We start from the raw sequence: 14672 nt of genomic DNA, 5'->3' as shown, positions 1-14672 counted from the left end.
AAGACTTAACTTTTTTTTTTTCATTTTTCTTTTATTATTCATATGTGCATACAAGGCTTGGTTCATTTCTCCCCCCTGCTCCCACCCCCTCCCTTACCACCCACTCCGCCCCCTCCCTCTCCCCCCCCCAATACCCAGCAGAAACTATTTTGCCCTTATTTCTAATTTTGTTGTAGAGAGAGTATAAGCAATAATAGGAAGGAACAAGGGTTTTTGCTGGTTGAGATAAGGATAGCTTTACAGGGCATTGACTCACATTGATTTCCTGTGCGTGGGTGTTACCTTCTAGGTTAATTCTTTTTGATCTAACCTTTTCTCTAGTACCTGTTCCCCTTTTCCTATTGGCCTCAGTTGCTTTAAGGTATCTGCTTTAGTTTCTCTGCGTTAAGGGCAACAAATGCTAGCTAATTTTTTAGGTGTCTTACCTATCCTCACCCCTCCCTTGTGTGCTCTCGCTTTTATCATGTGCTCATAGTCCAATCCCCTTGTTGTGTTTGCCCTTGATCTAATGTCCACATATGAGGGAGAACATACGATTTTTGGTTTTTTGAGCCAGGCTAACCTCACCCAGAATGATGTTCTCCAATTCCATCCATTTACCAGCGAATGATAACATTTCGTTCTTCTTCATGGCTGCATAAAATTCCATTGTGTATAGATACCACATTTTCTTAATCCATTCGTCAGTGCTGGGGCATCTTGGCTGTTTCCATAACTTGGCTATTGTGAATAGTGCCGCAATAAACATGGGTGTGCAGGTGCCTCTGGAGTAACAGTCTTTTGGGTATATCCCCAAGAGTGGTATTGCTGGATCAAATGGTAGATCAATAAGACTTAACTTTTAATTTAAGTACAATGTGTATAGCAGAAGGGAGTACATATCAATAAGCTTCATAAATTTTCACAAGGAAATCCACTTGTGTAAACAGTACCCACACAGAGAAACAGAACATCAGCTTTCTGGAAGTCCTCTTCTCCTGTGTCCTCTTCTGGTTATCACACACCTGCGCGAGGGTAATCACTCTTGTGATTCCTAACAACATAGGAAGTTTTGTTTGGGCTTTGAACTTTATGGAAGGAGAGGATCATTTTGTGAGTGGCTTCCTTCTCTCACTGGTTCGAGGATCCATCCATACTATCTGTTCATTCTCGCTGCTGCATAGTATTCCCTGGACCCTGCATATAGCACACTTTGTCCATTCTACAGTTTATGGACATTGGACACTTCCCTGGTCAGGGGTATTATGAAAACACTGCTCTGAGTAGTTCCGCATAGTCATTTGGTGAACACATGTATCCATTTCTGTCCATTAAATACCCAGGACTGGAGTTGCTGGGTCAGAGGAGACCCAGACAAGTCTCAAGGAATGGAGTGGCTGTCCCCGGTAGAGAAGTGTGAGATGGGCCATCAGCTTAGCCTGAGGCACCAGGAGGGGGCCAGTGAGGGAAGCTGGGTGGAGGGAGGGCAGCAGGAGCCCATGGTCAGAAGAGGGGCATGCTGAGACCCTTCTGACTGCTAGCTGCTTACCTATCCATTCCCAGTGGCTGCCATGACAAAGAACCACAAAGGGTCTGGGACCATGGCTCAAGTGATCCTGCCTAGCATGCATAAGGCCCTGAGTTCAAACCCCACTATTGCCAAAAGAAAAAAAAGATCATTTGTATTAAAAATGAATGACAGGAATGTAAAACAGGTTCTATTTGAGAGTGGGTACCAGTGGGAGTGGGGAGAGTGAGTGGGGGTGAATATGGTCGAAGTACTTTATACACGTGTATGAAAATGGAACAATGAAATCTGTTGAAATCCTTTTATGGAGAGGGGAGAAGGGGAAGTGATAGAGGGGGTGTAGTTGATTGAGGTACATTGTAAACGTGTGGAAGTATCACAATGAAACCTCCTTGCATTATTAATGTATGCTAATTCAAAAATAAAATTTAAAAAAGAAAAAAAATTGTTTTAAGAAGGGAGAAAGGAGAGGAGGTGGAGTGAGGGGGTGAATTTGGGATTCATTGTATGCATGGATGAAAATATCACAGTGAAATCCTTTTGTACATCTAATACATGCCAATAAAATGTTTTTATTGTGAACCACAAAGTGGGTGACTTAAAATAACCGAAGTTTATTCTTTCATAGTTCTGGGGCCAGAAGCCCCAATCAACAGTGTCACACTCCCTACAATGGTGCTAGGGGATGATCCATTGCAAACTTCTTCTGGCTTCTGGTGGCTGCTGGTTTCCTTGGCTTGTGGTCACACCTTGCCTTTCGCCTTCACTCCACCTTCTCTGTGTGTTACCTCTGTAACCAGGGCAATTCCCACTGGATTTGGAGCCTACCTGGATAATCCAGGCTGAGCTCGTCTTAAGATCTTTCACTTAGCTCCATCTGAAAAGACCCATTTTCTGAGTAATGTCATATTCACAGGTTCTAGTAGACATACCTTTTGGAGAGCCACCATTCAGCCATCCCTCACCTCCATCCTAAGGGTCCCAGCTCATTTTCTCCCTTTGCAAATCTCTAAACCAAGCTAGTTTCTCATGGCTAGTCATGTCCCCCACCTTAGGCCAAGTTCCCTCCAGGAAGCTCTCCCTGCCTGCCTCCTGGTCTTAGGTACTTGGGAGTCCCCCAGCACTAGTGTCTAAGCTCTGTTCAGCGGTTCCTGTGGTTCCTCTCCTCAGACCAAGGTTTCTTGAAGGCAGGGGATGTTTTGTCTTCCTTTTTATACCCAGGGGCACACACCCTCCTGTCAGGCTCAGCATTCAAGGGCAGGGTGAATAAGAATCTTGGGCCACGGGTGCCTTCCCAGCAGTGTCTGGTCCAGTCAAGAGCACCATGCCCAGTAGCAGCACCTGGGTCCAGCCTTTTTCTTCCTCACATCCCCTCTTCTTCCCTAGACACTGCTAGCTACCTCGGAAGGAACCAGGTTATTACCTTGTCCTAGGGCCTGTGTAGTAGTCTTTGCTATACACAGCACAGGGGAGGGCAGGAGGAGCTGGGGGATTGGGGGAGGGCAGCCCTTTGCCTTTCCTTGGAGGAGGCAGGGAGACAGGAATGCTTTTGGCTGGGAGACCCTGGCCAGGGATCAGAAGATCAAAGGATGAGAAGATCAGGGGCGAGGCAGGTGGCACCACTTGGAGGCACCAGAGGGAAGCAGCAGCTGGTGCCTCCTAAGGGCAGGGCTGACCCAGAACGCCCTCCCCTGCCCCTCCGCTCCACCCTCTTTGCTCACTTTGCAATGGCTGCTTCTTCATCGTGGGGGCGGGGAGGGGGAGGGGAAGGGGCTGCTGGGAGCCGGCGAGTTAGGGATGGTGACTGGGTGGACAGAGCTAAGACTCACACACTTGGTTTCTTTCATTTAAGCTTCTGATTCCCTGGGGAGGAATTATTGTACCACCTTTCCTGGAGACAGAAGCTGAGGCACAGAGAAACCACTGTCAAGCGTTAGGGCCAAGGTACAAACTGGCAGTCTGACACCAGGGCCACGAACTGCTACTCCATAATGGAGGGCGGAGAACTCTGTTCAGTCCAGCTGCAGTATGAAGGAGTAAGGCTAGATGTCGGGAAGGATTTCTTGCTGGGCCGGGATTCTGCCCTAGAGCTGGGATCTAGTTTTCCTACAAGTCGGGTGAACCAAATAGGAAGTGAGCGGGGGGAAAGAGGGGAGGTGATTGAGGAGCCACGTGGAGGGAAGGTCGCACGGTCAGAGGCGACAGAACAGGCGCAGGTCGGCGCGGAGCGCGTTGGGCAGGGACGCGGGACCGGTCGTCGAGGCCTCGGGGGGGGGGGGGCTGGATGGCGCTCAGAGGACAGCAGCCGCCAGGCGCGGGCGGGCGGGACCTCCTCCCAGGGCCGCAAGCGGGGCGCGGCGCGCCCAGGTGGGCTTGGGGGAGGGGCGCCGAGCTCCGGAAAGTTCCGGAGCAGGACCCAGAGGCCGAGGCGACGGGTGGGGCGCTGGCGGCCTGCCCTAATCCCCCAGCTTTGTTCTGGGGGCGCCGATCTCCTCCCCGCTTCTGGGCACTGGCAGCCCCGAGGCGCGTGCGGGCCGGGGCCGGGCAGGGGCGCAGCGGGCAGGCGTGGGAGGGTGGCCGTCCATGGTGGCACCGCTTCCAGTGCAGCAGTTCAGCTGCTGAGTCCGCCTTGCTACTTGAGTCCGCCTTGCTACTTGAGTCCGCCTTGCCACTGCGTAACCGTGCGACCCAGGGGAGTAACTTGATCTTGCCCGAGTCTCCCTAAATTCTCTAAAATGGGAATAAATAGTGCTTCACTCCCAGCCTGTGAAAAAGATTGAATTAAATGAGACCAAGCGTGTGCCTGATTCAAATGGGGGTGGTGGTATGGGAGAGGCAGAGGAGTGTGTGTGTGTGTGTGTGTTGGGGGGAGTAGTGGACAGTTTTTGTTGGGCCTCATCTGTGTGTGTGTGTGTGTGTGTGTGTGTGTGTGTGTGTGTGTGTGTGTGTTGGGGGGAGTAGTGGACAGTTTTTGTTGGGCCTCATCTGTGTGTGTGTGTGTGTGTGTGTGTGTGTGTGTGTGTGTGTGTGTGTGTTGGGGGGAGTAGTGGACAGTTTTTGTTGGGCCTCATCTGTGAAATGGACCACCACTAAAGGCTTGCGTTGAGGCCCAGCAAAGGTAGCTCTTATACCCTGAACTCCCAGCCTGGGGCTGACTCAGATGCAGTGGAACCTGGGGCCCGTTCCAAAGTACAGAAGGCCCCTGGCTGGGTGTCTTGGTGCTACTCCTCAGTGCCCCTCAGTGCCTGTGTGGGGACATGGTGGGTGGTTGCTGGGATGGGAAGGGGAAGAGGCTGTGGGTATAAGGGAAGCTTCTGTCTGGGATGGGAGGGGAGACTCTGAATGGAGGGGGTTTTCTCCAGTTCCCCACCCAAGACACACCCTGCCTGTTTATGTGGGGAATAAAGGAGACAGGACAGGACCTCAGCTAAACAAACAAGCTCAGAGCTCTGGTCTGACTCCACCCTCTGCTCTGTGCTGCCCTGCTCCTGCTCCTTCCCACCTGTATGCACTGCTCCTACTCCACCCAGCCCTCTCTGGGGCCCTGGCCCAGAGTGCAGGGATTCCCCAGATTGAGGATTAAGGGAGTTCTTATCCTTGGGGAGTTTTGGGCTGACAGGTGTTGCAGTCATCCTAAGGGCTTGCAGACTGGTAGGGCAGACAGTTGTGCACACGCACACCTCTGCACCAGAAATGGTGTCCTTTTAGATGGAGCTCAGAGATCAGAATAAAGACTGGAAGAAACCTGGTGAGTCAGAAGTGACCCAAACTTGGCAGGTCCTCCAATGCACCTGGAATGGCCACTGCTGGGTTTTGCTGGGTTTGTTTTGATTCCCTCCTGTGTCAGATCTGCCTTACCTCTTCAGTCCCTCTGGCCAGGGTCCCCATGTGGGGTGCCCACTCCTCTGTGACTGTGTAAAAAATGGTCTGTGTTTGTGGTAAGGACAGATAATTGGGAGGAGCTCCCACACTATGCCGGGAAACCAGCCACATGGAGGATCCATCTGAGGCTAGGAGATAACAGTTTGTATGTGAGCTGATACTGGGGTTTGAACTCAAGGCTTTGAACTTGCTAGGCAGGTGCTCTCCCATTTGAGCACTCCCCCAAGATGACAGTTTGTAACTGAGGACAGGGTCCTGTGGCCTGAATTTGTGACTGAACCCTCAGGGATCAGAGTCAAAAGGCCACAAGGATTAGTCTGAGATAGCCCTCTGACACTCAAGTCCCAGGCCTAGCACTTGTAATTGTCCACTTTCTTGTAATTATCGCTACTGGATTTGGCTCTTTGAGGATTTTGTGCTAGACTCCATCACCTAGCACAGTGCCTGGTATGGAGTAGGCGCTTATTAAATGCTTATTGACTGGACAGTGGCTGTGTGATGAAATGCATGGTCAAAGGTTGGAGGCTTCCTGAAGGTAAGGCCTTTGAGTTGGGCCTTGGTGAACAGTAGAGTTGGGCCATGAAGCTCACGTGTAGTATTTGTTGGTTTTGTACCATGTGCTCTCACTGCATAAATGCTGCACCAGTGGGAAAGGGAAGGCAAAGAGAGGCAAAATAACTTGCACAAGGTCCCACAGCCAGAAAGTGCCAGAGCTGGGAGGCAGTCTCAGGTCAGTCTGATTGAAGAGGCGGTACCAAGGCTGTCCAGTGGAATGTCCTGTGATTGTAGCATGTTCTAGATCTGTGCCTGTCCAGTGCAGTCCCCGCTGGCCATGTGTGGCTACTGGGCCTTGAAATGTGGCCAGTGCAGCTGAGGTACTGAAAATTTCATGAATTTAAACTTAAGGAGTTGCACTTGGCTAGTTAGTGGCTCCCTGGTTGGGCAGCAGAGGCCAGTATTTCCACCCAGAGAGGAGGCAGAGAGGGGAGGGAGCCCAGAGCACTCCCCATGGCTTCATTGCTCCCCAGAGACTCTGACCCTTCAGGTTTGTGGGCCATTCTCAGGTCACACTGTGGCCCTAGCTGGCCGGGGAGACCTGGGTCCCTTAACTCCTGTGTCTGTGGGTGGCAGGACAAGCAGGAAGGACCCGAAGAGACATGCACTCAGGCTTTATGCAGTCTCTATGCCATGGTGTTTTGCCTGGCTCTGTGCATGGCTGGAGGACAGCTCCCACAGGCTCTCTGAGGGTCATGACTAGGGGCAGGAGTGGCCCCTTTCATCTGATCCACTATAGCACTTCTGTCTGGGAGTCAGGGCACTGTGTACCACTCCAGCTTAGCAGCTTCACCCAGCGAAGCCAGAGATGACCCCTCATCCTTGGCTGAGCCTGGCTCTCTCCCAGTAATTCCTCTCAGGCGTCCAGAGTCAGGATCAGGCCTGAACCCAGTCTCCTTTGCTTCAGTTTGCCCAAGTGTTCATGTCCTTGGCTTGCTGTTAGATGAACTTTTGCTTTGCTTTTCTCCCCTTCCCTTCCCTTCCCTTCCCTTCCTTTCCCATCCCCTTCCCGCTCCCCTTCCCCTTTCCCTTTCCTTCCCTTCCTCCTCTCTCTTTCTTTTCTTCCCCCACCCCCTCTTTTTTTGATAGGGTCTCCCTGTGTAGCCCAGGCTGGCCTCAAACTTGCAATCCTCCTGCCTCAGCTTCTCAGGAGTGCTGGGATTACCATGCCTAGTACATAGGGAAATCCAGTTTCAAAAAAAAAGAAAAAAATTTAGGAGCAAAGTTGGTTCCATGGTGCCAAACCATGATTTCCTAAACCTAGCATTTTTGAGTATGTGGGGGACACTCCTGGTCTCTCCCTGGCATCCTTTCTCTGCCTGCAGACTCTGAGGAGACCCAGATGCAACATTCCCAAGGTCTTTTAACCAGAGTTAAAAAAATAAATCCTGACTTATCTTTTCTCTCACCTGACTTTTAGGAATGTTTCTTTCCCCTGCCTTTATGCCAGCTCTACCTGGGTAATTGGGTCACCTGGTGACACTGTGACTTTCCAGCTTCTCTCATGTTCAGTCTGATTCACACAAACCTTGCCTTTGCCTGGCAACCAACAAGGGACTCTCTCTCCCAACTCCAGGCCCCTCCATCCTGCCCACCCATCTAGCCTCTCTCTTCTGCCCCTGACCCCTCCAGTTTTCCCGTCACAAGCTCTCCTGCCACTCCAGGCAGGCGGGGAGACATTCTTGTGACCAACAAGGGAGCCAAGAAATGACAAAATAAAGCAAATAGCCTTTTTATTTAAAACTAGAGTGTTCTCGCACAGGAGTTTGTGCAAAGCCCAAGAGAATAGTTTATGTTCTTATGTGCATGGAGAGAAATACACTTTTTCTAGATTGAAGCATATTCCCTTGTTTGGAAATTTATAATAACTGCAAAAATTCGAGAGAACTTTGTGTCAACTTGTGTGTTTGGAATTTCAGAGAAGATCACTGATGTCCTACTTATCTCTGACAGCAGGTTGTTATGTCAGGGAATAGAGTAGAGAGAGGAGAAAACTAGAGATCCTTCGGGACTTCAGGAGATCAAAATATAATTCCCACTCTGCCATTAACTTGCTGTGTGAACTTAGATTCTCTGTTCCTCTCTGGATTTGTTTTTACACTAGTACATTGAAGGAGTGTTGGTAAAGTACCTGCCAAAGAGGTGGTGTTTGCAAAAGCATGAGATGTTGTTTTTATTTTTAATTTGTATTCATCTTTTTTGTGGTGCCAGGAATGGACCCAAGGTCCTTTAGCTGCTATGCAGTGCTTTACCATTGAGCTATATGCATAAGGTGTTTTTGGTGGTCACAATAACCAGGAGATGTTGCCAGCATCAATAAGCAAGGCCTAGGATGCTACAGGCCCTGAAGTGAGAGGGATGGTCCTGCCCAGTGAAGACCTGTCTGGTTAATGATACCCACAAGGGTGCTTGCTGGACTCAGTTCTCTGAGCTGCTGGTATCTCTTACACACACCCCACCCTCATTTCTTCCCCAGAATGCCTTCCCTGTTGGCTCTTTCTCCTTCCTGAGTTTCTTGTGTACACTCAGTCCAGAAATTAAACCAGAGTGTGGCTATAGGAGCGGTTTTTGCAAACCACAAAACAGAGCACATATGTGGGGGGGTGTTGTTACTTTGTTAGTAAACAGTCCTCCCAGCAACACTGTAAATGCACTGGGCAACACAGCAGCCAATGGCAGAACGACATAATAATCTTTGAGGCTGGAAGGGACCTTGACATTGGCTTAACTGAACCAGGGGCCCTGACTCTAAATTCTGTATTCGTTCCGCTCTACCCTGTCACCTGCTTCTACTGGTGACAGAGGAATTTGGCAAGTGTTTTCTGGGCATCAGATGGTCTCTGTGGCAGCCAGCTGGTCTACTGGCCCTTGGTGGTCAGAGGAACGCCCCCTCCTTGGACTTTTTCTACACTGGTGTGTCAAGAGATGTCTGTTCAGCTCAGCCTAGATCTCATGGAAAGGCTGCAGCTGAAGGTTGTTAATGGCGGCCCATCTGGTCCTATCCAGAGATCAGAAGAAACCTGATGGCTGACTGTGGGTTCTTGAAGGATTCCTTGGAAGAGAACTACATTTTTACCTCTCTAGAGAATGCCAAAGTACCAGAACATCACCAGCGAGCCCGGTCAGCAACAGCCATCAATGATGTATACCAACTTGGAACCACTGATTGGTCTTTATTGAGGTTATGCCTGACATCTATCTATACCTGTAGTGCATTTATTTGGTTTGCTCTTTCTTTTTTTCCTTGGTGCTGGAGATTGAACAAAGATGCCAGGCAAGTGCTGTACCACTGAGCCACACCCCCAGCACATTTACTTGAGTGATGGCTGAACACCCAGGCACTCTGATAGACCTCGAGATTCACAGATGATCAGGATTAAGGCCTCGCCTCGAAGAAGCAAGTAATCAAGCTGATTTCAGGTGATGCACACCTGTAATTCAGCACTCAGGAGGCTGAGGCAGGAAGATGGAGAATTTGAGGATAGTCTGGGTACATAATGAGACCCTATTTCCCCTCCCCCCAAAAAAGCACCTAATCAGATGTGTCATTATATACTAATAATTATGGTTCAGTTAGATGGCTATGATATTAATAATAAGGCCTATTTATTAAGCACTGTGTTTTACATTTAGTAATGCATGTACCTTCCCCTACATCTCTTGTCTTGTAATGGCCATTATTATGTTCCCTTACAGATGAGCACATGGAGGTTTAGAGAAGTGAAATGACAGGACGAGGGTCACCCTAGCCAATTAGTGTTGTTCTGAGACAATGTAAAGGCAGGCATGGTACTAGGCATGCAGCAAGAGCTCCGTGATCATTGTCAGCTGTGTAGAAAGTGCTGTGGAGATTCAGAGGATGTGGCCCAGTTTGCCTGGGGAGGCAGAGGAGGTGGCTACTGAGCAGAGCCTCATCTCCTGCATGCTAACTGGCCTTTCGTGAAGGTAGAGTCTGTGTTCTGACCAAAAAAAAAAAGTGACCAGTGAGGTAAAGACATGTGAACTGATGGTAGCACTTGATTCACGATGTGTATACATAGCAAATCATCAGGCTGTACACCTTAAATATTCAACAAAAATAAAATAATATAACTGGCTGCAGAGATGGGCTCCCAAGTTCACAGCAGAGGCAGTGGAAATGGAGGGCCCTGGGTTGTGGGCCTCTTCTCCCACGTGGGGGTCGTCTTTCCAGCCCTATCCCAGACAAACCCAGGGACTTGCCCTTCCCTGTTTCTTCCTCCCATAGGAAAAATTCAAACAGACCCAGTCCCCCATGGGCCTTGGGTCTCAGCCAGGCTGCCTGGGGGAGTGGCTCCTATTCCCACACCCTCCAGTGTGGTTTTGCCCCTCTCTGCCCCCTCAGCTCCCCAGCATCCTCCCTCTTATCAAACCTGTTCCCTGTCTCCATGGTGACACCGCCTCACCCAGCTTCCTTGGGTGGTCTGGTTGCCTCACAGGATGAAGCTCTGAGAACATTTTCCTAATGTGCAGCCAGAAACTCCACTTCCCATGCCCAGGGCTGCCCTTCTCATCTCTGCCCCCCTCTTTCCCTCCTGCCAGCCTCACCATCAACACCCTCACCCTCTGCCCACCCCCCATCGAGGCTGTGTCCAGTCGAGAGGACACATGGCCCCTCTGGGTATCCTGAGGACTGCTGGAAAGAAGGCTTCCTCCCATCTTCCTGCTTTTCAATCAAGAGAAGGTGCTTAAGGCAGCCCAGTACAAGATTATAATGTAATTCCTCTTGTCTCAGACTTACTAAGAATTTCAAAATGGCAACAGCAGAGAATTGAACCTGAGCCCTTCAGAGTGTGGAGTCCTTTGTCTTTGCACAGGTGCACAGCTTACCTGCTCTGAAGCCACCCCTGGAGAGCAGTATGTGTGTAGTGAATAGTAATGGAGCAGAGTTTGCATCCAGGTTTTGGGTATCCAATTCAGTCATAGGCAAGACTGCAAAACAGCATCACTGGACCATCTGTTCTAGCTGGGCTCAGAGACAGATTACAGGGGAGACAGAGGCCAAGAGAAGAAGCCAGGGTTGTCCAAGGTCACACAGCCAAACAAAGGTTTTCTGACCTAAAGGACAAGACCTCTGGAGACTCCTTATTTCTCCCACAGTGCTTCTGTCTATAACAGGTGGATGCTTTAGGAAACACTGGGCCTTCTTCACAGTCCAGCATGTACAGACATGCATGTGTACCGTTACATGTGCTTGCCCAGCACCCCTCCAGACAAGCACATCCAGGATCTCACGAATCTCCCAGGATCTCACGTATCCCAGCACACAACTCTGTCCTGTACCCAAGGTCTTATGGCCAAGCTGATGCAGCCACAACCAAACCCCAGGCATCCAAGGGTCAGGGTGCTCTCTGATTTCCCCGTGGGTTCAGTTATGGTCCAAATGTCTGAGCAGTGTCCTCTGGGTTGGACAGTTGGACGCCCAGGACAGTTGTAGGTTGGAATACCAGCTTGATAGGACAACCTCTGTGCTGGGAGTTTCGATTCCCTCCCTGTCCCTGTGCAGGGCCCGGTGCCTCTTGCCAGGGCCCTTAGCCATCCCTAGGGCTTATGGCATCAGCGTGGAGGATCTGGGCTTTGAAATCTCCACTTTGCCTCCCTCTTCCAGCTCTCACATTCCTCTTCCTTCCCCTTCCCCTGGCACAAGCCTCACCTCTTCTCCTTTTGTGAGAGAGCCAGGCCTGAATGGTGCTCCCCCCACCCAAACATTTGAAATCCTCACCCCACCCCGGCCCCTCTACTGAGCCGTCTTGGGCAGGATGTGGGGGCGGCCAGTGGGGGTGCAGCCCCTTCTCCCCAGGGAGAACAATGAGGCAGCTAGTCAGGGTGGTGGGGTGGAGGGGGTAGGTGGGGGGCATGGAGCTACATCAGAGCTCCGCATGCGGCCCCTGGAGGGACAGCTGAGTGATGAAGCCCAAGTCACATGTCCTGAGTGCTCCTTGAACTCCCGCTCCTGCCTGTCCGGGCACATCCAGAAATGCACAGGGTAAATATTTAGAGGTAATCATTTTCACCGCACCTCGCACCTCCTGCTTTGCTGAGGATGAGCCAGGTCTGGGACTCAAAGGGAAGGAATCCCAACAGACCCAGGATCTGCAACCTGGGCTTCTGTGGTCATCGCCCCACTGCCCCCTGCCGCTGTCCAGGGGCATCTTCACATGTCAGTGTCAGCCATAACCTGAGGCTAGGGGATGGAGCCTGGGAACATCCTCAGGACAGAACGCTGGCCGAAATCAAACAACTTCTCTTAATTCCACCTCTCTCCTGCCTTCTGTGACCATCAGCTCACCAGCTATGGCCTCTGCTGAGTCTGCCCTAGCCAGGGCAGGCCCCAGGTGGCCCTTCTGTTTGCAGCAGGGATGGGGCCAGACAAGAAGCAGCCCCTAAGCTCAGGGTTGAAGTAGTTTCTTGGATCAACCCTGCATGGACTGTCTTCCTTCCTCAGAGGACATGGAGTCCAGAGCCTGAGTTTTATCAAAGATAAAACATTTGAGACTAAACAGTCTTTTTATAGATCAGAACTGGGCTCCCAGCACACGTTCCCTACCATTCCCAGCCTGCCTTTCTGAGCACACACACAAAGCAAAGGCACTTCTAGGGAGAAGTGGAGACTCTGAGGTTGGAAGGTGATGGTGCCCTCCTTGGGGAGGGAGGAATTGCAGGAAGGTCTGTGGGTGCTGCCTAGCAACATGGTGGTCTGCTCGGCACCCACCTTGGTACCCCCAGGGAGGAGCAAGCAGAGGCAAGAACCAGCTGGTAGAAGTTTGAAGTGGAATGGAACCCAAATGTTTTGGGCACACACATGCTGTCTCAGACATCACTGCTCATCCAGGCACAAACTAAGAAAATGCTAAGATGGGACAGGACCTTCAAACCAAGTTCACCAACTCCTCCCCACCTTCCCTCCAGGTCTGTGGGGTTGGGACTCTTGCTCACAGGACACTGAGGGAAAGATGGAAGAAAAAAGGCAAATATTTATTGTGTACGTACTAAGTCTGTAAACATTAGCTCACTTAATCCTTGCAAGGAACTTTCTAGCCTGGCGTTGATTCTTTCTTTTGTTTTTGTGGTTTTGTTTAGTTTGGTTTGAGACAGGCTGGCCTTGAACTCAAGCTCTTCCTGCCTCAATCTCCAGAATGCTGGTGTTCCATTTTTATGGATGAGGACAGGAGGGTAATTAGTGGTCAGGAGTCTGATGGGTATCTGGAGGAGAGATTTGATCTCAGGGCCTTTTGATTCCGAAACTCAAAGCTCTTTTCTTTGTTTTCTTGAGTGTGAATGGCAACTCATCTGCAGTGGTGGTTGTGAGGATTCAATGGCATTCTTTTAGATAAAGGTTAGCTGGTACCTGGCACAAAGTGAACCTCTGTAAATGTCATGATGATTTTGTATGAGGGCATCTTGGGAGACAGTGACACTAAAACCCTTCACTAGGTCTCTTAGGTAACATGGGAGGCTTAGAATGATCTAGATCATGAGTTCATGGAGGGACCAGATCTTCACATCCACCCACTCAGGAACCTAGGCATCTCTTGGGATGTGCCAAGAGGTCATGTCCTCTTACTGGAGAAAGACAGGACACTAGGAGTGAGTGGGGAAGGCTAAGCAAAGAGGAAGGAGACTGTCAGAGACCTCAGGGAGCAGCAAAACCACATCGCTCTGGGACTCAGTGAAAGGGTGACCCCCATGATGGGTCTAGGGTGGGGGGCCCAGAGCAGGTCAGAATGGCAGATATCCAGGACTTTAGATCCAGTAAAAAGAGTGGAGGAGGTGTTAAATACATTAGGGACCCCTGCCTTCCTGCTCTGAAATTCTATGTGCTTTTCTCTATCTCCTCCTTTTGCAGAGAAGTCATTTTCTGAATAGCCTTAACCACAGCAGGTCCCAGGAGAACCCCAGCAAAGGAAGTGTGAAAGGCAGAGGGGACAATGGGAGACCATACAGAGTGACCCCTGGAGGCCTGGTTACGGCCCTGCTCCTCACTCTTACAGAGATCATAGCCATTACTGCCAGACTGGCTGTGGGGTTAGGAGTGCACTGTGGGAGAGTGAGGAACTGTGGAAAGCTCTGGGGTCCCCTGAGGGGGCTGGAGCTGGGCAGCTCGGAATGCCACAAATGGACGGCTCATGGCCCCTTCCCATTTTATCTCCACTCAGAGACCTGAGCATGAACAATCTTACCGAACTTCAGCCGGGCCTCTTCCGCCACCTGCGCTTCCTGGAGGAGCTGTGAGTCAATGGTCCATGGTTGAGGGTCTAGGAGGGGGAGGGGGAACTCTGGTTGCCTCCACCAGCTACAGAAACCAGGACTCCCCAGGGCACGGTGGAGCTAGAGGGAAAGAAAGGCCTGGGAAGTGTGTCTTCAGCCGGGATCTGCCTCACATATGAATCCACGGTAAAGGAGGTCCAAACCTGGCATCAGTTCCTCTCTGAAACCAATACCTCTCTGCAACTTTCCCTCTTCATGTCCATAGGAGGTACCTTTGAGCTACTGTCATCTCCTGTGTCCAGCCATTCCCTAGGACCTGGTGCTTGTTCTCGGACATCACCCACCTCTCCCCTTTGTGTCTATCATATCAGTGCTGCCTGAGACATCCCTCCACATCTGGGGGTGAACCTGCCTCCTAAGTGACAGATCTCCTACCTCCATTCCAATATACTTTACATATAGTATAAAGGCACCTCACCAGCTCTGGAGCCTTCTGTGGCTC

General features: G+C 50.7%; 1 protein-coding gene across 3 annotated transcripts in view; it reads left to right on the top strand.

The window, feature by feature from the left end:
• The window catches only part of Lgr6 (leucine rich repeat containing G protein-coupled receptor 6), a 115166-nt gene that overhangs the window by 15804 nt on the left and 84690 nt on the right, over positions 1-14672 (top strand). For all 3 annotated transcript variants that reach the window (XM_074048635.1, XM_074048638.1, XM_074048634.1), the window contains exon 2: positions 14119-14190. In XM_074048635.1, coding sequence (XP_073904736.1) covers positions 14119-14190 — 72 coding nt within the window. The remainder of the gene's footprint in view (positions 1-14118; positions 14191-14672) is intronic.

The sequence above is a fragment of the Castor canadensis genome, chromosome 11, assembly GCF_047511655.1.
Source record: "Castor canadensis chromosome 11, mCasCan1.hap1v2, whole genome shotgun sequence".
In the NCBI taxonomy this organism is placed as follows: Eukaryota; Metazoa; Chordata; class Mammalia; order Rodentia; family Castoridae; genus Castor; species Castor canadensis.
This window is presented reverse-complemented; position numbering and strand designations above follow the sequence as displayed.